This window comes from Carassius carassius, chromosome 27 (genome assembly GCF_963082965.1).
Source record: "Carassius carassius chromosome 27, fCarCar2.1, whole genome shotgun sequence".
In the NCBI taxonomy this organism is placed as follows: domain Eukaryota; kingdom Metazoa; phylum Chordata; class Actinopteri; order Cypriniformes; family Cyprinidae; genus Carassius; species Carassius carassius.
The window spans coordinates 10,444,539-10,465,320 of record NC_081781.1 but is presented as its reverse complement, the minus strand read 5'-3'; the positions used below and the strand labels follow the sequence as shown (position 1 = coordinate 10,465,320).

At 38.1% G+C, this 20,782-nt stretch overlaps 1 protein-coding gene across 3 annotated transcripts in view; it reads right to left on the bottom strand.

Moving 5' to 3' along the window:
- Window positions 1-6,949: 6,949 nt before the first annotated feature.
- Window positions 6,950-20,782, bottom strand: part of foxo3b (forkhead box O3b) — a 30,630-nt gene continuing 16,797 nt past the window's right edge. For 2 of the 3 annotated variants that reach the window (XM_059512598.1, XM_059512600.1), the window contains exons 3-4: window positions 7,454-8,886; window positions 6,950-7,004 (exon numbers count right to left, since the gene is read on the bottom strand). In XM_059512598.1, the coding sequence (XP_059368581.1) occupies window positions 7,468-8,886 (1,419 nt within the window). In that variant the 3' untranslated portion in view covers window positions 6,950-7,004; window positions 7,454-7,467. The remainder of the gene's footprint in view (window positions 7,005-7,453; window positions 8,887-20,782) is intronic. The other variant, XM_059512599.1, reaches the window with a different exon arrangement.

Here is a 20,782-nt window from a genome sequence, read left to right as displayed (position 1 = left end):
GTGGGGTGATTTATATTTTAGACAAATATAGTAATGAATTCAGCAGCTCTTGCACAAGATATAATGCAAAGAAGTGTTGAGGCTAAATATGGGCCATACTGGCCAACGTGTTGGCTGGTCCACCCAATGCATTTATGTAAAGAATAAGCAATAAGATTCTGGTGGATGAGCGCTGAGCCTCCAGTTGTGCACTTCTGTTCTATGGCAAATAGTAAATGCGATGGCTGTTAATCTGAGCATTCTATCCAATCCAAGCATGCTCCTGTTGTACAGCAGTCCCTGATTGGTCTTTACTCATCGTCGCTACCTATTATACCCACATATCTTACCTGAAATTCAATTTCTATTGGTTGAACGTCCTGACATTTTTAAATGACATTGCAAAACATTGCATCATCATCATCACAACGAAATCCCAGATGTCCTATAGCTTTAGCAAAGACACATGTGAGGAATATGCATTTATATGGCGATTACATCAAATTCTGATTAAAATCTGTTTAAATATAGAATGAAAAGTATGTGAATAAGTAAGTTATACAATTGAGAAGGAAACTAAAACTGCTGATTCATTCAGCAACAGAGAAAGTGACTGCCTTTAATGGGTCATTGAAATATTAACTCAACAGATAAAAAAAATGCAGAATCACAAGTATTTGTCACTTGAGTCATGAAGTGGTTCTGTTTTATCTTTTTAGACAGGTTATATTGACAATTAAACATAATTCACTTTATATTACGTTCTTGTTTATTCAACATTTGTGTAAAATCAGTATTTCATTTGCAGGCAAGCTGGTATTCAGGGAAAACAACAGTATTGCTTATGTCGCTGAACGACATCATATGTTATAAATAAAAATAATAAATACAGGAGGATTTTTGCACCAATATCTCGTATTTTGGTGTTATTTTTACCCCAACCCCCCATTAATTTCCAACCCTGGGTGATAATATTCACATTGTGCCTTTTGTCACAGTGACAAACCTTTCAAAAAACCCTTCTGAGGATGTGCAGGACAATATTGTCACACACCCTGAGCTAAAAAAGGCCCATTTTATCCACCCCTACACAAATTTGCACATAATGTGAAGGAATAATAAGACTAATGCACATTAATAATGTAAGATAATGGAATGTTGGCACAGCTAACATTAACTACAGATTAATCATTGCAGTCATAATGGCAGTTAATATGATGCAGAGATGTCACGCATTTACAGTATAATGAAACAGTGAAACAATGTATGTGTAGTCAGCCATCAGATGGTAAAGGACTTTTCTTTAATTCAAAATTTTCTTTAGATATGATTCTGAGAGGTTTATTTGAGGATTTCATTGGATGTGAACACAATGGGACTCTTTGTCTTCATTTCTTGTGTTTGTGGGATGCTACACTGCTGTTTGACTTCCCCCTCTCGCCTGTCCCTGTCCAAGATTTATGTAGGTACAGCCCTATTTTTCCTCTCACTGCTGATTAGAAGGTTCCCTAAGGACTGTCATAAATGTACTCTATTCTCTTTCTTTCTTTCACCCCCCCCCCCCCCCCATGCTTATGTCCATGGGTCTTTATGTCCACGGACATATGGTGTTTGTGTCTGTGTGAAAAGGGTCAGGGTGAATATACAGTATCTATGTTATTATGTGAGAGATGCACATAATGGTGCTAATGAATCATTAATTTGGTCCACTTTCCTTTTGTAATCATGTCAGAAATCACTAAGGCCACAGATTGTATACAGTAGATTATCACTCTATTGTCTCACTAAGAATAGGGACTCATTTATTCTGTCTCGGTGACATAGAAAGATTGTAATAAAAGAGAGGGAATGGTCACTGAAAGATAAAAGGAATAGTAGAAAAGGATCACAGATCAGATTGTAGAGAATCTTTGTTGGACATTACAACAGTATCAAGTGCTAAATATTTCCCTCTCTGTCCTTGCCATTTATACACAGGTGTGTTTGAGAGAAATGTTTTTATTAAAAATGAATAATCTAGAATTAAATTCTTGTGATGTGGATGGTAAATAATTAGAAATGGCAGGACAAATTGTAGAAATGATAGGCTGACTCTTATGATTCATGACAGCACATTGCAGTCAGACGTTTATCTAAGTTATTTAAAAAGGTATTTTATAGTACTCAGTCTTCTCGTCTGAGTCATGTGTGACCTGTTGTGAATATGTACCTTAGGCTTAGATGACTTGAGTTTGAATCCTGGCTCATATTCTTTTTACAGTCTTGCTTCCTGCTCTCCTATCCAATCCTGTCAATTTTATGAATATGATATAGGCTATAAATTGTTGCTAGACCATAATAAACATTCTTTACTTCTGTGTGAGATGCAGCACTAGAAGAGGGGACATACTAAGCAGGAGTGAAGTCCCTGTGACTGGTTCAAGTGTACTAGATACAGTTGTTAAATGAGACTACCAGTGACTGAAGATAGGATTACCACAGATTCAAAGGATCTTGAGCTGTGCAATTAGATCAGGCCTCTGTTGGTTGAAAAGAGCAAGGTAATGCACAGCTGATTGAGTAGATTGATGTGTCCTTCACTTAAGGATTTCTCTGTCTGCATTGATTTCAGGTTCTCACTGATCACAGCGCTGCACATGATACTGTATATTGTGTGGATTTTGAGTGCAACCTTTTAATAGGAACTGTACCCTTTATTTCACAACACTATCATAGTTCTCACAAAACAAATTATGCAATGATAGAAAAACTGTGAAAATTGTACAGCATTCATTTGAAGATTGACAGTAAATAGCAGCATTGCTCTAAATTTTGGCTTAATGCAGAGATGTAATCTTTATCTTTCGGCATTGAACAAACCCCTTTCCACCTTGTAGTAATTTGCTCAGCGCTTTTCTTCCAAATGTTGGACTGTGTTTTTCTTCTTGTGTTTAATGCCTTGAAACATATGTGCCCAAATAAGCACTAAAGAAGAAAAACAAGTCATCTTTACTAATCACTAATTAGCTCATTAGTTGTTAGATGACTAGCTGACTATCCTGTCCCATCCCTGCTCTAAATGCTGAGTGTATACATGCCTTTGTCCTGCTGGTGAACTGTACGTGTAGTGTGTGACAAGGCCTAATGGTGTTTTCAGTTACGTCACACTGCTTTGAGGCAGATTGTATTCTTCTGCCTAATGGATAGTAAACCTGAGATCCCTCACACTGGCTCTCTCTCTCTCTCTTTTTGTGTCTCTGTCACTCTTTTACCATGTCACACTATCCCTTCAGCAATGACATCTTCACACCACAGCCTAGTTCTCCAATCCCCATGTCATCAGTCTCTCCTCACATAGCTTTTGAGTGGTCAGACCGCAGCACTGACAGGTCTGGCCTCACCCGAGGAGTCAGAGGTGGAGGCATCCATAGCACGCCTGTGATACACACTATATTCATCCATTTGCCAATTTAAAGCACTTTATTTGTAGTTTACACACAAATGCACCATAATAATAATACCTCATGCTTTACACACCTAATTGCACTTATCTGTCATCATAGATATACTGATGTGCTCACATGTGAATGAGACAGAAATATCATAAAGCATGATGCTGTGCTATTAAGACACATTTTGACTAATTTTTCTCTTCAAAGCACACTGATACCATGGCATGCATTGTTATTATGAGGTCTTACTGGAATTATTTTGTAATTTTTATATTATTATAGTATTTATATATATAGATTTTTTATATTTCTTTTTAGCTTAATTTTTATTTTTTACTTTTGTCATTTTAGTACTTCAGCAGCTTTAGTACTTAAAATGATTTATTTCACATTTTTGCCAAGGCAGCATTTCCTCATTTTTTAATCTATTGTTTTATTTTATTTCAGTTACCAAAAGTTGTTTTTAGCAGTTTTATTTTTATTTAGATTTGTTTTCTGACTCAGAATATTGTTCCCACAGCAAACATCACACCTTGAATACACCCATAAATACACAGACCTCAGATCCATAGTATTGGTAAAACAAAATTGCCTGTAGAGTTATATAACAATCCTTGAACTTTGGGTGTGAGTGCATCTGTGTTTCAATAGGACAGGTGGGGAATTCCAGACATTTCTTATGGCCCTGACAGGGAGGGAGAGTCAACACTGTCTATTGGCTGTCGAGCATTTTATGTCACTTGTAAGTTTGTGAACTCTTATATTAGTATGTAGAGAAGAGATGCTGACAACTTTATTGACATTAAACCTTGTACCTGACACTTGGAGAGTACATTAAGGTGTACCAAAGTCAAATTAATCAGGTTTAAATGAGGCTTTACTATATATATATATATATATATATTTCTGCAGTGCACAATAGAATATATATTATCTGTGCACCATAACTTCACAAGGGAATGATCCAAGGTTTATTGGAACACCTGAAAAATGTATTTATTTTCAAAGATCGTAGTCTTTTGCCAAAGTGACTGCTGTTTTAAGAGGTCACTGAACATAAGCCATAGCATAGTTGATGGAAAGTCTTCTTGTTGGGACTTGTTTAAGGTTTAAATGGATTGAATTTTAAATTAACTTAGAACAACAGCAGAGGCATACTGTATAGCTCAACCAAGCTTTATTTACATGCGCAACATTTCTTATACAAACTAGATTACAATTCAAAATGGAGTACACAGGAAAAATACTCACAAACATCTAGTAGAGAAGTAAAAGATCAAACGTAATAAGCAGAAGGAGGTGAGAGAAGAAGAATATGCTCAAGGTGGGAAAATGTGGAAATAGCGGTATTTGCTGATTATGATGGGTGAAGTAAACAAAACCTGTATTGTTTGAGGATGCTCAACTGGTTGTAAATGGGAAGAATTGTATCTTTATCTGTGTCAGTCATCTGGAAAAACAAGAATTTGATGGTGTTTATTTTTCTAGTGAAAGAGGTGTAAGAATACAGGCAAGGCAATTTTTCAGACAATAAAAATATTGTCTGTGAAATAATTTACAAGGTTCAGATGTATTGTAGGGGCAGTTTACCAATTCATTGCGTACTGGATATCATTAAATACAATTTGAGTTTGACAATTGAATATGATGAAAGCAAAAGCTTTAGGTTGTGGAATCTTGAGAGTAAAGCAGGTGTGTCAAACATATGGCTTAAATTATGCATTCATTTATTATATCAGTATTTTGTACTAGATTTGACTTTTTACCTACATTAGGACAGATAAACAATTTCATTTACATCATTGCATGTTCTTACATCTAAACTTATCTTTTCTTGTCAATGATGTTTGATTAATATTCCCTAATTACCAAATTTGCAAGCATATAATCAAAAGATATGTGAAATAGTAAATTTAATCTGCTCTGCTTTTGTTTTACCACATTATTGGTTATCAGTGCAGCTTTATTCATTTATTAAATGCATGTAGTGTGCATTAAGAGTTAAATGCATACAGTAATGTCTCTTTTGACACACCTGCTGTAAGCCATGTCTGTCCACCTGCCCAATTAATAACTACATTATTTTGTTCAACACATGGACTTAGGAAGGTATATCTGAATTAACACTAAATTTCATAAGTATGGCAGGATGTATACATATATATGCATTGCACTCGATGCATATGTACATTAACATGCATGCATACAAGGATGTATGCAGTGTAGGGAAACACAGAACATTAGGATTTTATCATGGTTTGTGTTAATAGTTGAGCACAACTGAACAAACAAACAAACAAAAAGTTTAATAAAGTGAACCCCCCAAAAAGACATCAAGAAACTGACAATAACACAGGATTGATTCCTGTTGCTTCATCTCCTTACTTCAGAAGACTGTTGTTCATGTACAAATGTCCATAAAACATGTTTGAAATTGTGTACAGCCAGGTTGCAGTTAATTCAAGACGAGGCCCTGATGTTGTAATAGAGACCCCACTCTCCCCTGAGCAATAGTGATGCATTTTGCATACAGGGACAGAAAAGTCCCCAATTTCACTGTGTGTTTTGTGATTTTGGCTGCCAGCATCTCCTACATTTTCAAGTAATTTGGCAAATATATAAAAGATAGCTTATTGTTTTTGCTCAGTAAAGATGGCCTCCAGAGGAAAGGCCCATCCATCATTTAATGCTGCCATGATGCTGAATGCTAATGCTAATCAAATTATACTATGTCCTTGTGGCCAGGGAAACACTGATGGCCTTAATAATAGGACAGGGCTCAACACTGATTATTTAGCACCTGGTATGGCATGGAAAGTCCACGAAGAAAGTTAATATTTACTTATTAATTACATTTGGCTACATTTATATGCAAGAAGTCCAAATATAACTTTGCTGGCTAAATAAGTTGCATCCACCTGCTACGCTTTAAATTTTACCACTTTTTTGTACAGTTACAGAAAGTACACACAAATTAATTACTTCTTATATGGTTATATTCAATCACAAAAAATTTATTACTTAAGTATTATTATGAGGCAACTATAGTTCAGATTTGGAACTAGACTAACTACTGAATGGTAACAGTGAATTAAAAATGAAAGCAATGGCTGAAGTGCACGGTGTCCAGCTACATTACTCCACCTGAGCTCTGTAATTTTTCAGGTTAAGTATCCACCTCTATATCGATCAGTGACTACACAGTTAGTGCTTAGAGGATGACAGAAGTAGCCAATCATTTAACAAAAATGTTAGGAAAAGCAGAGAGAGACCCAAGCCAAGGAAACTATGTTTATGACAGAAAAGCTACAACAGACCTCTTTAAATTTCTTTTTAGATTACATCACCACTAAACAAAGGATAATTTCAAACATTGCATAATCTTGCATAATGATCTGTGAGTTCGCTGTTTGTTTGTTTCTCCAATGGGCAGTCTTTTGTTATAGTCTCGGTCTGCTGAACAGAAGGTAAACATCATCAGGATGTTGTAGTCAGATGGACCAGTAAACAGGCATATCGTCCAGTGCTTGCTGCAGACAGATATTTCTTTGTAGTTGTCATTCTGTTGTTTGTTGTTATCTCTGCAGTTCTGAGCTTAGATAGAGAGAAGGAAAAGTAAGTAAGACTAATAAGAAATGTAATAAGAAAAACAAAACGCATCCTGTGCAGTATAAGGGGCCATTCAAACAAAAAGTGATTTTGCATTCCACTGCAGTACTTTTCCGTTGGTTTTTCTATGTAAACATATGGTACACAGACAGCTTTGACCAGTGTGCTTGTGTGTCGGGTCTTTGCAGCATCTCACACATTGACACAGCATTCCAAAAACGCAGTGCTCAAGTTGAAAGATGCTTAAAAAACAGTGTCTCTAGACCTTATTTCCATTCTACTGTTCTACATCCTGCCTTTGTCCTATTTGAATGGCCTCTATTAAAATATTTATTTCCTGAAATCGAACTGAAATTTGTTAGTCTTTTATCAAATTGCCTTTTTGTTTCTCCATGTCATGGACAGCCATTGTATGACTGCATATTTTGGCTTACCTAAGTGACTGCCGTCAGCCAGGCACCCAACTTTGATTGGATTGCTTCGTCCCAGTGAAGTTTACCACAGGATTCAGACTAACTGCGTTTTGCACCAGTGCATCAAAGTTAAAATCTAGTCCATCAGAGTCCATTAGTTCTGAGCGAATTATGGAATCCACATCGCAATCCAGACTGCCGTTAAACATGTCCAGGTCCAAGTCTGATGGAAAACAATCTGTTCCTGAGGGGTGACAGATCCCCACCCCGTTACTTCCATTAAGGCCAGAGTAAAGCGAAGTCTCTGTCATCAACATGGAGGGTTGTGGCTGGAGGTGCTGTTTTGCAGAGACTAAATTATTAGCATCGTTAGCTAGACTCTGCGCCCTGTTGTTGGAGAGGGAACGCAAAGAACCCTGGACATTGGGCCCCTGTTGCTTGTTCTGGAGGTGGCTGCTTCGCCCATTGAGCACAGAACTGAAGGATGACATCATGGGATCATTACGCAGCATGAGGCCATTGCGAAGACGGGAGTTTTGAGAGGTGACAGCAGCGCTGGCCTGTGATATGAGTGGGTCGGACTGCGTCATCATGACGTCACTATGACTGTGCGTAACCAGAGAATCAGAATTCAGCAGCTCCTGAAGTGAGTTCCCAAAACAAGAAACACTAGAGAATGACATTTGCTTGTTTTCCTGGATGGTCTGCATGGGCGTCTGACGTAGGCCTCCTGCTGTAGAACCAAAAATGGTGTTACTGAATCCTCCGGTGTTGTTGCTCACAGTTTGGGATGAAGAGGAGCTTGTGGGTGATGTGGTGCTCTTGGAGCCAAAACTGAATGCAGAAGACCCTTGAACTACTTGCACTTTTGTGGCGATGTTGTCCAACAGATCGACCATTAGGTTGTCAGCCTCATTGAGATTCATTGTGCCAGTTAAGTCAGCTAGCCCTGGAAGTTCAGCAGGGCACGTTTTGGCGTTTGATGAGGATGACGAGGGGGGAGAAAGACTGCTGGGGCTGGAGTAGAGCATTGGAGACAGGGGTGGGCCATCTGTAACATCATCAAGCTCTGGATTGGCCAGGATAGGTGACAGGCGTCCACTAACGGTGCTAGCGTTGGAGTTAGTTCGTGAGCGGAAGTCAGTCCAACAGGATTCCAATTCATCGTTGCTCCGGGAAGTGGGACTTCCTGGCCACTTGGACAGACCACCAGCAGAAACATTCTCCAGCGAACCCTCCTGGGCAGCCTGCAGCGCTGCCTTTTTCTTGGCTGCACGCCCACGTGCAGTCTTGGTGTATTTGTTACCATTGTCCATGGAGACTGCACGTCGCCTTGGCGCTTTACCTCCCCGCCCCCCTTCAGGATTGATCATCCACCACGAGCTCTTTCCAGTCCCCTCATTCTGTACACGGATAAAACGGCTATGCAAGGACAGGTTATGCCTGATGGAGTTCTAGAAAGAAAGCAGACAGAGAGCAGAGATACGGATGGTTATTAATCATACCATCACATGATTCAGGAAATAATCACTTGATACAAGTATATCTATCTATCTATCGATCTATCTGCAATTTATGTAACGTACAGGACACAAACATAATTATAATATCTGAAGAGCAGGTACTTTTCAGCACTAATGAATAGGAAACAAGTGGAAAATAGATGTCATTGTGTATTACACGTACAATGTGATCTCAAGAGGCTGAGAAAGCACATTGTGCCGTGTAAATATACTAACTTAGCAAAGGAAACGTTTTACAGCTGGTAACCTTGGCAGAACAGAGATGTTACATTTCTAAAACATCTTCTCTCCCTTCAATAATGCAAAAAGATGCACTAGGATATACAGACATCAATATATGCTAAATATTTAAATTATCATATATGTTCTAATATATACCGCGCCTTATTATTTACAACTCTCAGACATAAAAACATAGTTCATGTTGATGGGCACATTTTTCAACTTAAGTACCCCGTCCCGTGACTCCCGAGATGTGTGTGGTGAGCTATGATGGGCGGTACCATGGATACCGGTGTTTACAGTGCCAAGTCTCTCAAGAGATTAATGACATAATGTTTGTGTGTGTGAGGGAAAAGAGGCAGAAGGGTATGAATAAAACCTCAAAGGAGCAGCATGTTGTGAATAAAGTCACTAAAACGGATTAATTTTCTTCCTCTGCTGGCTTGGCGGTTCTAAACAAACTTGTGGCGATGACACCAAAAACAAACTTATGCCAATTAAATCAAATATAGTACATTTTCTCATTTCTTTCCATGCATATACCTCTCTTAATTGAACTTTTCCTGTTCTAGGTAAGGCCCCCAGGAGAAAACCTTAATAAGTGTTTATTGAGTGTTTTGGCATGCGTTTTGATTGTCAGAGTATCAGTGTCTTTGTGGTTGTTAACACTTTTCAGAGCTGACTCATACCCTGTAGCAACTCTACTGCCCTTGCCCTGCCATAAAATATAATATAGCTTGCAGAAAAAGAAAAGGGTTTGGATTTATATCCCTCCACATGAGATTTTTGTGCAGGAAGCGCCCAGCTCAAATGTAGCAATCCATACACAGTATACATACAAATGATGAAATACACAAGTGTAGTGCACACACCCTGTAAACCCTATAATTATCCTCTCAGTCAGAAAATACATACCCACACTTTCCTTAATCTGCAAAGCTCATCATTTCAGCCTGAAACTAATGTGATACTAACAATCTTTTGGTCTTTTAATGCAAAAAAATTACAAACTCTAAAACAATATAATTTTTACCTGTTGTGTTTACATTTTGTGTCATTCTGTGTAAATGTCTAGTAGTCAGTATGATGCGTATGAGCTCTCTGCACACGTGTGTGTGTGTGTGTGTGTGTGTGTGTGTTGGGGAGGCTGTTAACTGAGCGCCCAGCTGCATACAGAATCTCTCTGGAACACAGAGACCTTTTTGTCCGTCAGCAACATGTGGTAACAATCCATCAATGTCAGCAGACACGCAATGCACACACACGCAACTATGGCTTGGCTCACATTCTTCTTCTGAGAGATGTGTTTTCGTTATCTGGTGCTCTCTGTGAATGTTATTGCACTCTGACTGGTAATTTTTGTTATGTCAGGAAGCCAGTGACTATACAAACCTGTAACCAGCAGGCACTTGCCCACAAATCAACCAAACCCAAACCACAGGGATATAAACCTGCCAACCCTACGAAAGAGTTAGACGGGAGAAAATTATATTGATTAAGAGGACATTTTAAATATTGAGACAATCTAACTGTAGGCTTGTCATAATTTTGATGTTGAGACTATGGCTGAGCAATAGCTAAGTAAATGTTGGATAACAAAGCAGAAAAAAAGAAGGATAGATTTTTGACAATATTCATCATATATCTTAATATTATGTACTTAATACATAAAAAAAAATCACATTAGACTTCTGTGAAATTTTTAATTCACTGTGATTATTAAATCATAGTTTCGAATCTGGTTGATTCAAATAAATAGATCAAAATGACATTTTTGCAAATTAAGTTTAAATCAAGATGGTAGTGAAACATCTGTCTTGATGCTCTCATTCTTACCAGATGTGAAAAAAGACTATGCAACTGACACACTCTTTAATGGCCAAAAAAGGAAAAATAAAAGAAAATATTTTAGTACACAACATAATATGATGAAAAATTAATTCTGAACATATTAATTATAAATATTATATACTATATATCAACCAGCCCAATAGCATAGGTCTTATTTTTCCATGTAAATGTAGAAAAAGCAACTAATCTCTTTCTCTTACACCATGCCACATAAGAAAACACAATTCACATCTTCATAAGGACCCATAAAAGTCCTTCCCCCACCCCTTCTTCATCACACACATACCCAGCATTATTTCAGCAGCAGGGGCACACACTTACTGCAATAACTCAAGCCAGGGCCATTGTATGAATGTAGGTTTGGCAGCTAAACATTTCACTGCGGTTGCCTTTCAATGACATGCAGACTGTGTGTGTGTGTGTGTGTGTGTGTGTGTGAGAGAGAGGGTGTACACAGAAGTTACATTTCCTGAAATCTGCAGGAATAGATCTTATTTCTTAGCAAGCCCAAGTACTGATTTTCTTAGTATTTGGTCCATGTGTGCTTTTATGTTTGTGACCAAAAGGAAAAGAAAACATTCAGAGTCTAGAGTTTATGTTTTTGGGAAGGGTCAGAGCAGAGGACAGTTAGAAAAAGACAAAACAAGTTTGAGAGAGTTTGTGAGGGAAGAAAACAGGGCACTTGAGCAGTTTAGAAATAAACAGATAGAAATAAATAGACCAGTGTTAAAGGGATACGAAATGAAATTTTTTTTCATTAAATCACCACCATGTTGTTCCAATACCTGTAAAATCTTTGTTTTCCTCAGAACACAATTTATGATACGAGTCATCCAAAAATATGTTTAAAGATATTCGGGTCGCGGTCGGTCGGGTCCTTTGAAATAAAGATGCCAATTAAACCTTTGTAATTTACATAGTACTATACACAATTTGAAATATATAGGCCTACACTATATTGGCTGAATAACTGGCGCGAATAGAGTGACCACCTGTCCCGCTTTACATTGTACAGCAATTTTATCCTTTGTCCAGCCTCACGCAAATTGAGCATCTGTCCTGCTTTTTCATTCGACCCTACCTAATAAATACACGGATACGTCCATAGGCGTACTGTTAACTTATGCCCAATAGTTCAGAGGAGAGCCATAAAAGCCTTAGTCGATAGGCTGAGTCGTACGTCAATCAAACTGTTGACGCGTGCGCTGTTCGGTCAGGTTAATGGCCATGAAAAAGAGTACGAACGAACATTTATCATGCCGTACATCACACACATTCATATCGCTCTACCGACTGCAGTAACAAGTTTGCCCCAGTCATTTTTCCAGATTCTGAAATAGGTGTAAACTTTGGGTGATATTTTGGGTAAGGTAGTGTCTTAATCTTTTAGTCGTTGGGTTTAAAAAGAAATATAGGCAATATATTACAGAAAGCTTGAAATGTCTACTTTTAAACTAAAATATTCAAATCAAAATAAATAGGCTACTCTCTGATTATGTAATCCATATGAAATGTGCATTTCTCTGGCGTTAATGGCCAGTCCGCATCGTCAACTTCATCTTAGCAGCGACACAGAAAACACCAGTTTATTACTAAACAATTATGTCTCCTTGCTAATTTAGACACAAGCATAATCATTACTTTAACCGGTTCTTTGTGGCAAGCCTTATGTGTGCGGTCATAACGCTTATTATCCTGTAGGCTATAGCCTATTTAAGTAATTAAATGAAAATAAAGGGGCGACGCATTTACTACTTTTAAAAAATGCGGGTCGGGTACAACATTTTCTTTTTCTTTTTTTGCGGTCCGAGTTGCGGGCGGATTAGTTGAAAACATCGGTCAGGTGCGGGTTGTTTATACACTGACCCGCGCATCACTGATATATATATATATATATATATATATATATATATATATATATATATATATATATATATATAAAATCAAAAAGCCTCTCATCAACAAACATTTTCATTTCTTTAACTAGATGAACACCATTGCTGACACAGCAAAGGTAAAGAGAAAGGCAGTTTATGCACAAATGCAGGCACACACACACACACACACACACACACACACGCAAGGTCCAAGCACACTGATCCTCCCACTCTCGCCTCATCCCATTCCCAGCTCCCCTGACTGCTGGAGAGAAGGAGAGAACATTCCATTCCATACAACCAAAATGTGCATTTTCCAAAGAGCACAGGACGTCTCTCCTTTTGTGTGTGTGCATCTTATTCAAAAGGGTGTGTGTGTATGAAAGAGAGTTTGTATATGAATTGACTGAAAACTGTAGTGAACTGCATGTGGAGGGGGCTCCAGATCTCTCTGACAGCACATTCGGTGTCTTCTGTTCTTCAGTTATTCTACTGTTCTTTCAGAGGTTCATACTGTACATCCCAGCCAACAATATAAGAGTTTCTGTAGCTAAAAGTACAAAACACACAAATGTCATGCATGACTAACCAGCTAGAAACAATTACATAACTGCATGCAAATCTATGGAAAATATTTATTCCTTTCCCTCCAGAGTTTTACAGAATTAATAATTGGAGCGAATGTTTCCAAAACATGACCAGTACAAAGCATCTTAAGCATGTAAGACTACCCAAGTATGTGTGTGTTGTGTGCACATTGCATAATGTGGCATGTTCAAAGATCTCCTTGTTTATCCTGGGACTTCCCATCCCACTCTGTTTAGCCAATCACATCGTTCATATACAGGCACACACAAACTCACACCAGCTGTAAAGCTGACCTCACTGTAGCCTTGTATGTGTCATCTGTGCTGTCCAGCAAATGTACACAATCACTCCTAACTTCAATTTTCCCATATTTCCGCTAAGTATTTATAGTTTGCAAACACAAATATCCATATAAACATGCTCACTCTGATTCGAGAGCTTGGCAACCACTCTCATTGAGACGTCACTGCAGTATGCCTGTAGTGATAGTATTAGGTGACAGGGAGTATCTTAGGACAACACTGTTTGCATCTCGGGTACAGATAGTCCCATTAACAGGAATGTGTCAAATCCCATTCGTTCAACTCTAAACAAATGCACCGGAGATGGAAACGAGAATAAAAGGAAGAAAGGGTGGTGTTAAAAATAAGAAGGACTTAAAACCCACTTTTTAATTTATTTTCCAAAACATTATAATTATGCTCCAGTTCCTTTCATTTTTTATATATATAGTATATATATAGTTAACTAAAACCTAGAACTAAATTACTTTTATATTTTATTTTAATTTATTAAAAAGTAAAATATAAAAAAGCATTTAATTTCAGCTAGCTACATTCAGCATTTCTCATTTTAATTTAATTCTGTTTGCTAGAGTAAAGTAGAAATAAAAAAATAGAAAACTATATAAGCAAATACAAAATAATTAGCTAGATGAAAAAATTAATAAACTTTTAACTAAAATTAAAATGGAAATACAAAAATAAAAAAATTATAATTAATATTCATAAAATCTATATTATCTCAATGACATTAAAACAACACTGGTATACAGTCATGTCAAATGTCTATAAAGGAAATATCAATATCACCATTAATGTACTTAATAAATATATTAAAATATTAATTGATAAGTAATAATAATAATAAAACCCTGTTCATTGACAATGTATTCTGATGTACATCTGTATAGTGTTTTAAAACTGCATTTTACCAATCCAGTGAAGAAGATTATGTACTCTCTCTACACAGGAAGTACTAAATGTGCCCTTCCTGTCAGGTGGTAAAGAATGACTGATAGAATTGTCTGGACCACATCTAAGGCTCAGCTATTTAGGGTGATAGACTACACCAGCTATGCAAAGTCTAGAAATGTAAAAGAGGGAGGGTGATAAAAGGGAAACTATTAGATCCATGAGACATGTGTTTACCTGGCCTTGAATTTGAAGTTCATCATCAGAGTAAACTCCTCACATGCATAAAATACATACACACACACACGTGTGACAATCCTTTCAGTGTGTGTCTATCGTGTACTTCGCTAGGCTGCTCAACTCACTTCCCACACGTCCAAACTCTTGCTCCACACCCTCTTTGGCATCTCTCTTGGAATATGAAAGACCCACAGCCGACTCAACAGATAAACAACACTGCACAGACATCAGCCACACGTGTGATATTTTTAGCTCCAATTTTGGAACACTATGTCCCTCAATGTCCCAGGTTAACCTGGCCATATTGATAGAGTAGGAATCTATTTATTCATAAGTCTTTGCCAGACAGGTCTGCTAGTATAAGCAAGATTATTTTTTCCAAATGTTATAACAGAGATGTTTTTTGGTTTTTTTGGTCAGTAAAGCAATAGAATGAACTCTCATGGCTCCAACAAATCTGTTCTCAATCATTGCAGCATTTGGTTCTCACTTTATCGTGCCAGGGACCTGTTTGTCTTGCAAAATACAAGCAGCATGTATTGAACAAGCAAGATTTATTTAGCAGACTACTGCTGCGATATTTAGCTCATTATAAATGGCAGACAGAGCTTGTGACATTTCAGTGAATAATCAGTTTCAAGGGTTTCTGTAAAGTTCTCACATGCACAGTAATGCGTGATACTGTTGGGATTATTTACTGATGAATACAGGAAATGTTGAGTAATTTAAAAAAGACTTTATTTTTTACTTTAACAGTCACTATGAACAAATTCATTATGAGAATATTATTATACTCACATTGCTGTGGCTCTCGGGAGTAACTGAAAACATCTTTATCAGTGTTTTTTGCTCCATCTCTATGCGAATATTTGTCGCTCTTATGCACATCTGGGCTGGATTTTAAAAAAGGCCCTGTTCTGTTTTATTTTTGTGGGTGTTTGTGTGTTTGAGAATGTGTATACACTGCGGCTTTTCTAGCTATGATCACAAAAATGCAGCTTTCTCAAGGGGCAAGCCTGTGTTTCATTTGGTTTTACAATTTCATTCTATGCCTACATGAATTTCATGAATTGCTGTTGAAGTGGATTGTTGTTTAAGACCGGGTAATTAGCAATCAAAGTTCACTAATACGTGTCCGAAATCGCTCTCTCATCCACTATTCATTAAGCAGGCCTGTTTTACATTATTTACACATGAGAGAGATGAAGAAACATGGCACAATGCAAAAACACAGAGCAGGATGTGTCCCAAACAAGTCAAGAAGACAAAGCCCTTATTAAGTGGAATTGTTAAGCAACATTGCAACCTGCACGTTATTAAAGATTTCTGTGCAGTCAAAATATGATTATTTTCCTATTATCCTTTATTGATTGTTCATTAAAAAAATTAAACAATGTTATATTATATTATATATAATATTATATATAAAATAAAATAAAATATAATATTAAAATAAGCTAAATGTATTAAGTTAAAAACAATTTTATATTTAAAGAAATATTGTTTTTATTTACTGATTTATTTAATTATTAAATACATTTTTTCAATAAATTTAGCAGCTGCATTATAGTCCCCTAACTTTGGATTATGTTAAATATGACACAGAATAATATATATTGGTTGTGCACGATAAATAATAGTGCATTATTTATATAAAATATGGATATAACTATATAGAAAATGAACTTGTTCATTCAGAATTCACTACAAAGTGGATGGAACAGGGAGGGATTACATGCTCCGTTTATGTGACTAATTTTGAGCAAACATGACTGCCCGAACCTCAACTTTTAGCCCACTAAACATCACCAGAGGTACTATTAAAACTGACCCCCAGCCTTTATCTCCTGACCAGTAGCTAAACTACTGTGTGTGCATGTGTGCCTGTGCGGAAATACTTGCGTATAAGGAAACTCGCATTCTACTTTGCTGAGCTCGGCAAAGTATGGAGAGCCAACACCCCACATACATTACTGCAAAAAATAGATAACAACGCATGCAAGATCACTGTATGATGATCATTTACAGTAAGGCCTGCACCCCAGGGACGTATAATTCACGAGGGTCTCAACGGACCTTAAAAGATACAAAGAAAGTAGCTCTACAGCAGAGAGTGCTTCATAGGGTTTTCTGCTGTACCAGCAATTCTCACCCCCCTCCCCTAGTTCCTGCTGCCTTGACTTTTGGGCCGCATGATTTCCTGTTTCTGCTGATGTGATAAAAACACAAACAGAAATACTGTACACTCACTGTGTTGCACGTGCATGCACATTGTATCACACACAAATCTGGATGGTAATGCTCAGACTTTAAATAAAATGCTTGTTGAGTGACCAGGTGACCTACTTCAAAGTTATAATCTTATGGGAGTTTTGCTTGCACTTCTTTACAGCCTCTGTACAGCATGTTACCACTGTTTTGGTTATGCATGTGTCATGCATGTGTGTTAAGAGAGATAGAGGGAAAAGGAGAAGGACGATATCATTGGTTGATGCAGTGTGGCTTCGGATAAGATGACAAGTTCATGTTCTCGGAGTACACTGTGTAGCCTGAAAAGTTAATCTTAGAGTAAGCATTTTTTTCTTCATTAAAGTGACAGTGCACAGTTTTTGACTATACAATGACAGTTACTGGGGTCCATACAACATTAGACGTTGACAAAAATAAAATAACAAATACTAATCATTTTATTCTATTGGTCGCCACAGCGGGGCCACCAGGTTATGATCACATGACTGTCTGAATATTATTCACTTGATCTCAGTAACCCTGTTTTACTGGACAGACTTGCAGGATAGGTTAAATTAAACATGGCTGACTGTGTATAAAGCATTTTACAGCGCATCAGTAACTAAAAATGTGTATGTTGGCATGTATGTGGTCATTGAATCCAAAATGACCACCTTGACATAATCAAAAAATTGCTGAGTACACCATTAACCTCCATAATATTAAAAAGAGCCAAGAGCGGTGCCTGCTAATTTATTCCTTCAAAATAAACCAGACTGATTAGATGAATAAGGATCGGGTCACTTTGGCTGCATACGTGTGTTTGGATAAATAGGAGATTACAGTTCTAAACATAGAAATATTGAGACGTGCAGGAAAACGCATACCATCCTCTCTGCCCCTGTGTTTTTCCTTTCCTCATTTGCTTCTCATTTATACACTGTAACCAAAAAAGCCCTGAAAAGCCTAAAAGCAAAGTTTGTCCCAAGCCAATCAAACACTAGTAGAGTTGAACAAAACCCCCAACAAAACAACAAGAGCGTGTTTTCTTGTGCTGGGTCAGGGTTTGTGAGTCTGGGACACGGCTGGTTTGAACAGCACAGTCTCTTCTCTGTGTATCTGGTTAAGGAGGCTTCGATCTGTCACTTATTCATTCATCTTCCTTTCTTTCTTCACGTCTCTTTGTTCTGATTCTCTGAAGCACACAAGGCTTAACCACATGCTCGCTAATGCTGCAGCTCCCCATCATGACGAAACACAATGAAACACACCGCACGGACATGTCCTCTGAGCTGCGTTTGTCTATTGATTTGCCCCTCCCCCTCCACACTTTCTCTCTCTATCACACTTTCCTTTCACAGAGATATATGACAATCCCTTGCACTCTATTCAAGGGGTCAAGGTTTCCCTGGTTAGCTTGGTCCACTTAATCCGTTCTGGTAGATGTCATAACCACACAATCTGCCTGCAAAGAGCATTTCTACACTGACAGCCATGCAAAAGTAGCCAAGTATTCTGACAGAATTAATACATTTTGTTTTAAATAGGAATGCTAATAGGTTACTGTAAGTATTCTAGACCTTCTCGGCAGCAGTTTGGCTACTGTTAATGTTTAAATAAACACAGTTTTACAGGTGTGGGTAATAAAAACAGGTTATTACGTAGGAGTCATAACCACTTAGCTGTTGAGTGACATCAGTAGAACATCCTACAGACCTTTGCCCTTACCTTTATTACTATGTCGCGGGTCTTGCTCTTAGACCTCACTTCCACAACCATTAAGAGCACGTTCTCCAACTATTTCTTGTTCCAGACCTCATATTCAGTATGTGCAATGGCCTGAAAAAGTACTACTGGACACTTATGTCACACTAAAAAGCTAATTGAGACCAGTTTGGCCAAAGTGACTACAAAAAATGGAAGCTGTGAGAAAAGGACATCATTTGTTTGCAGAGATGGCAATTCCCCATCTCTATGAAAATATGGACTGGAACTCATATCTCCATGGCAGGGGTATCTCAAGGCTGTTAGTGAAGTCCTCAATAATAGTTCAGTCTCACAACAGTTTGTTGTTTTTCCCCTCCTCCTCTCCTTTTCCTCTTCTTTCTCCCTTCTGCCATTTTGACTGGCTGACTCCTGTAAAGGGCTTTTCTCTAGTGGAACCCAGAACAAAAGCCTTCCAGTAACAACTCATCTACTGCGCTGAACTCTTTGGCAAGGCTCCAACACATTCACACGCTCTCCGGCAAATTGGACTCCTTCCAGAATCATTACACACGCACACTCATAGACGAACTGGGCCTCTCTCTGGAATTAAAAAAAGAGCTTTGGAACTTCATACAATCAAGATATACGTGAGTGAGCACATAGCACTGGTTTTCATCCATTAAGAACACTTATACAAGAGCAGGGTGCCAATCCAGAGGCTCAATCTCACCATGAAACCACTTTTGAAGGTCTGTCCTGTAATCCCTCCAGAAACATAGAAAGGGGGGGGGGGTGGAAAGTGCTGACAAGTTCTTCAGTTGAGCACTGGAGAGCACAACTCTCAGATAACTTGAAAAACCTGTATGACAACCATCTTACTGACACATACTGTATACATGTACACCCATGCACACACACACACATCCTACCTAAAACAAAAATACTTATATTTATCAAATGTCCTAACTTGATTTAAACTGACCTCTGACACAATAGAAGCAGTGCACAGCGGTTGCAAGCTTGCTCATGCTGCATACGTCTTTTAAAAAAATCACTTTGCTTTCTTTGCATCAAAAATGCTAACGTTTGTGCACCCACAGCAGTGACTAAGGCCATAATTTGCTGATTTAAATAGCAATCAGTAAAGGGATGTCAGCAACACATCCAGACCGTCAGGTTCCATCACCACGCCCACTCGTTCCCAATCACCCGCCTTCTGATCACCTGCACCTGCCGCTCCTCATCTACGCACCTCCATATATACACAGCACTTTCATCAGAACACTGTCAGATCTACTCGTTAGACACTGGACTCAAACTACTCTCTTCTACCACAGTATTATCTACCAGTCTTCCCGCCGTTCTGTCTGTCTACAAGTTAAGTTTGTTCCTGTTTTATGTTTGCTTTTGCATTATTTCTTATGATGTGATTTATGTTCTGAATGAAACCTTTCTGTTTTGAGTTTATCCTTTATTATTAAATACTTCTCTAAGTTCATTTACATCTCTCTCTTTCTTCCCTCTGAGCGTGACAGAAGATCTGACCTAGACAAGATACAGATCCTTCACTATGTCAACTCGCCCCACTTCCGATCCTCTTCTATCAATCTTCCAGCCTTCACCGAGCACTTCCCCCTTTGCCTCTGGAAGTCCCATGGCCTTACCTGCTTGCTATTCGGGCGAGGCGGACAAATGTAACGGCTTCCTCCTGCAGTGCACTCTGCATTTTGAGATGCAGCCCCAACGATTTCCCACGGAGCGATCTAAGACGGCATTCATCACCAGTTTGCTGTCGGGCCGAGCGCTGGATTGGGCTGATGCACTATGGCAAGCGGAAAATCCCATAATCGGTAATTTATCTGCATTCACTAAACACTTCAAGGAAGTTTTTGGAAGGACTACCGGATCCTTATCAGTCTC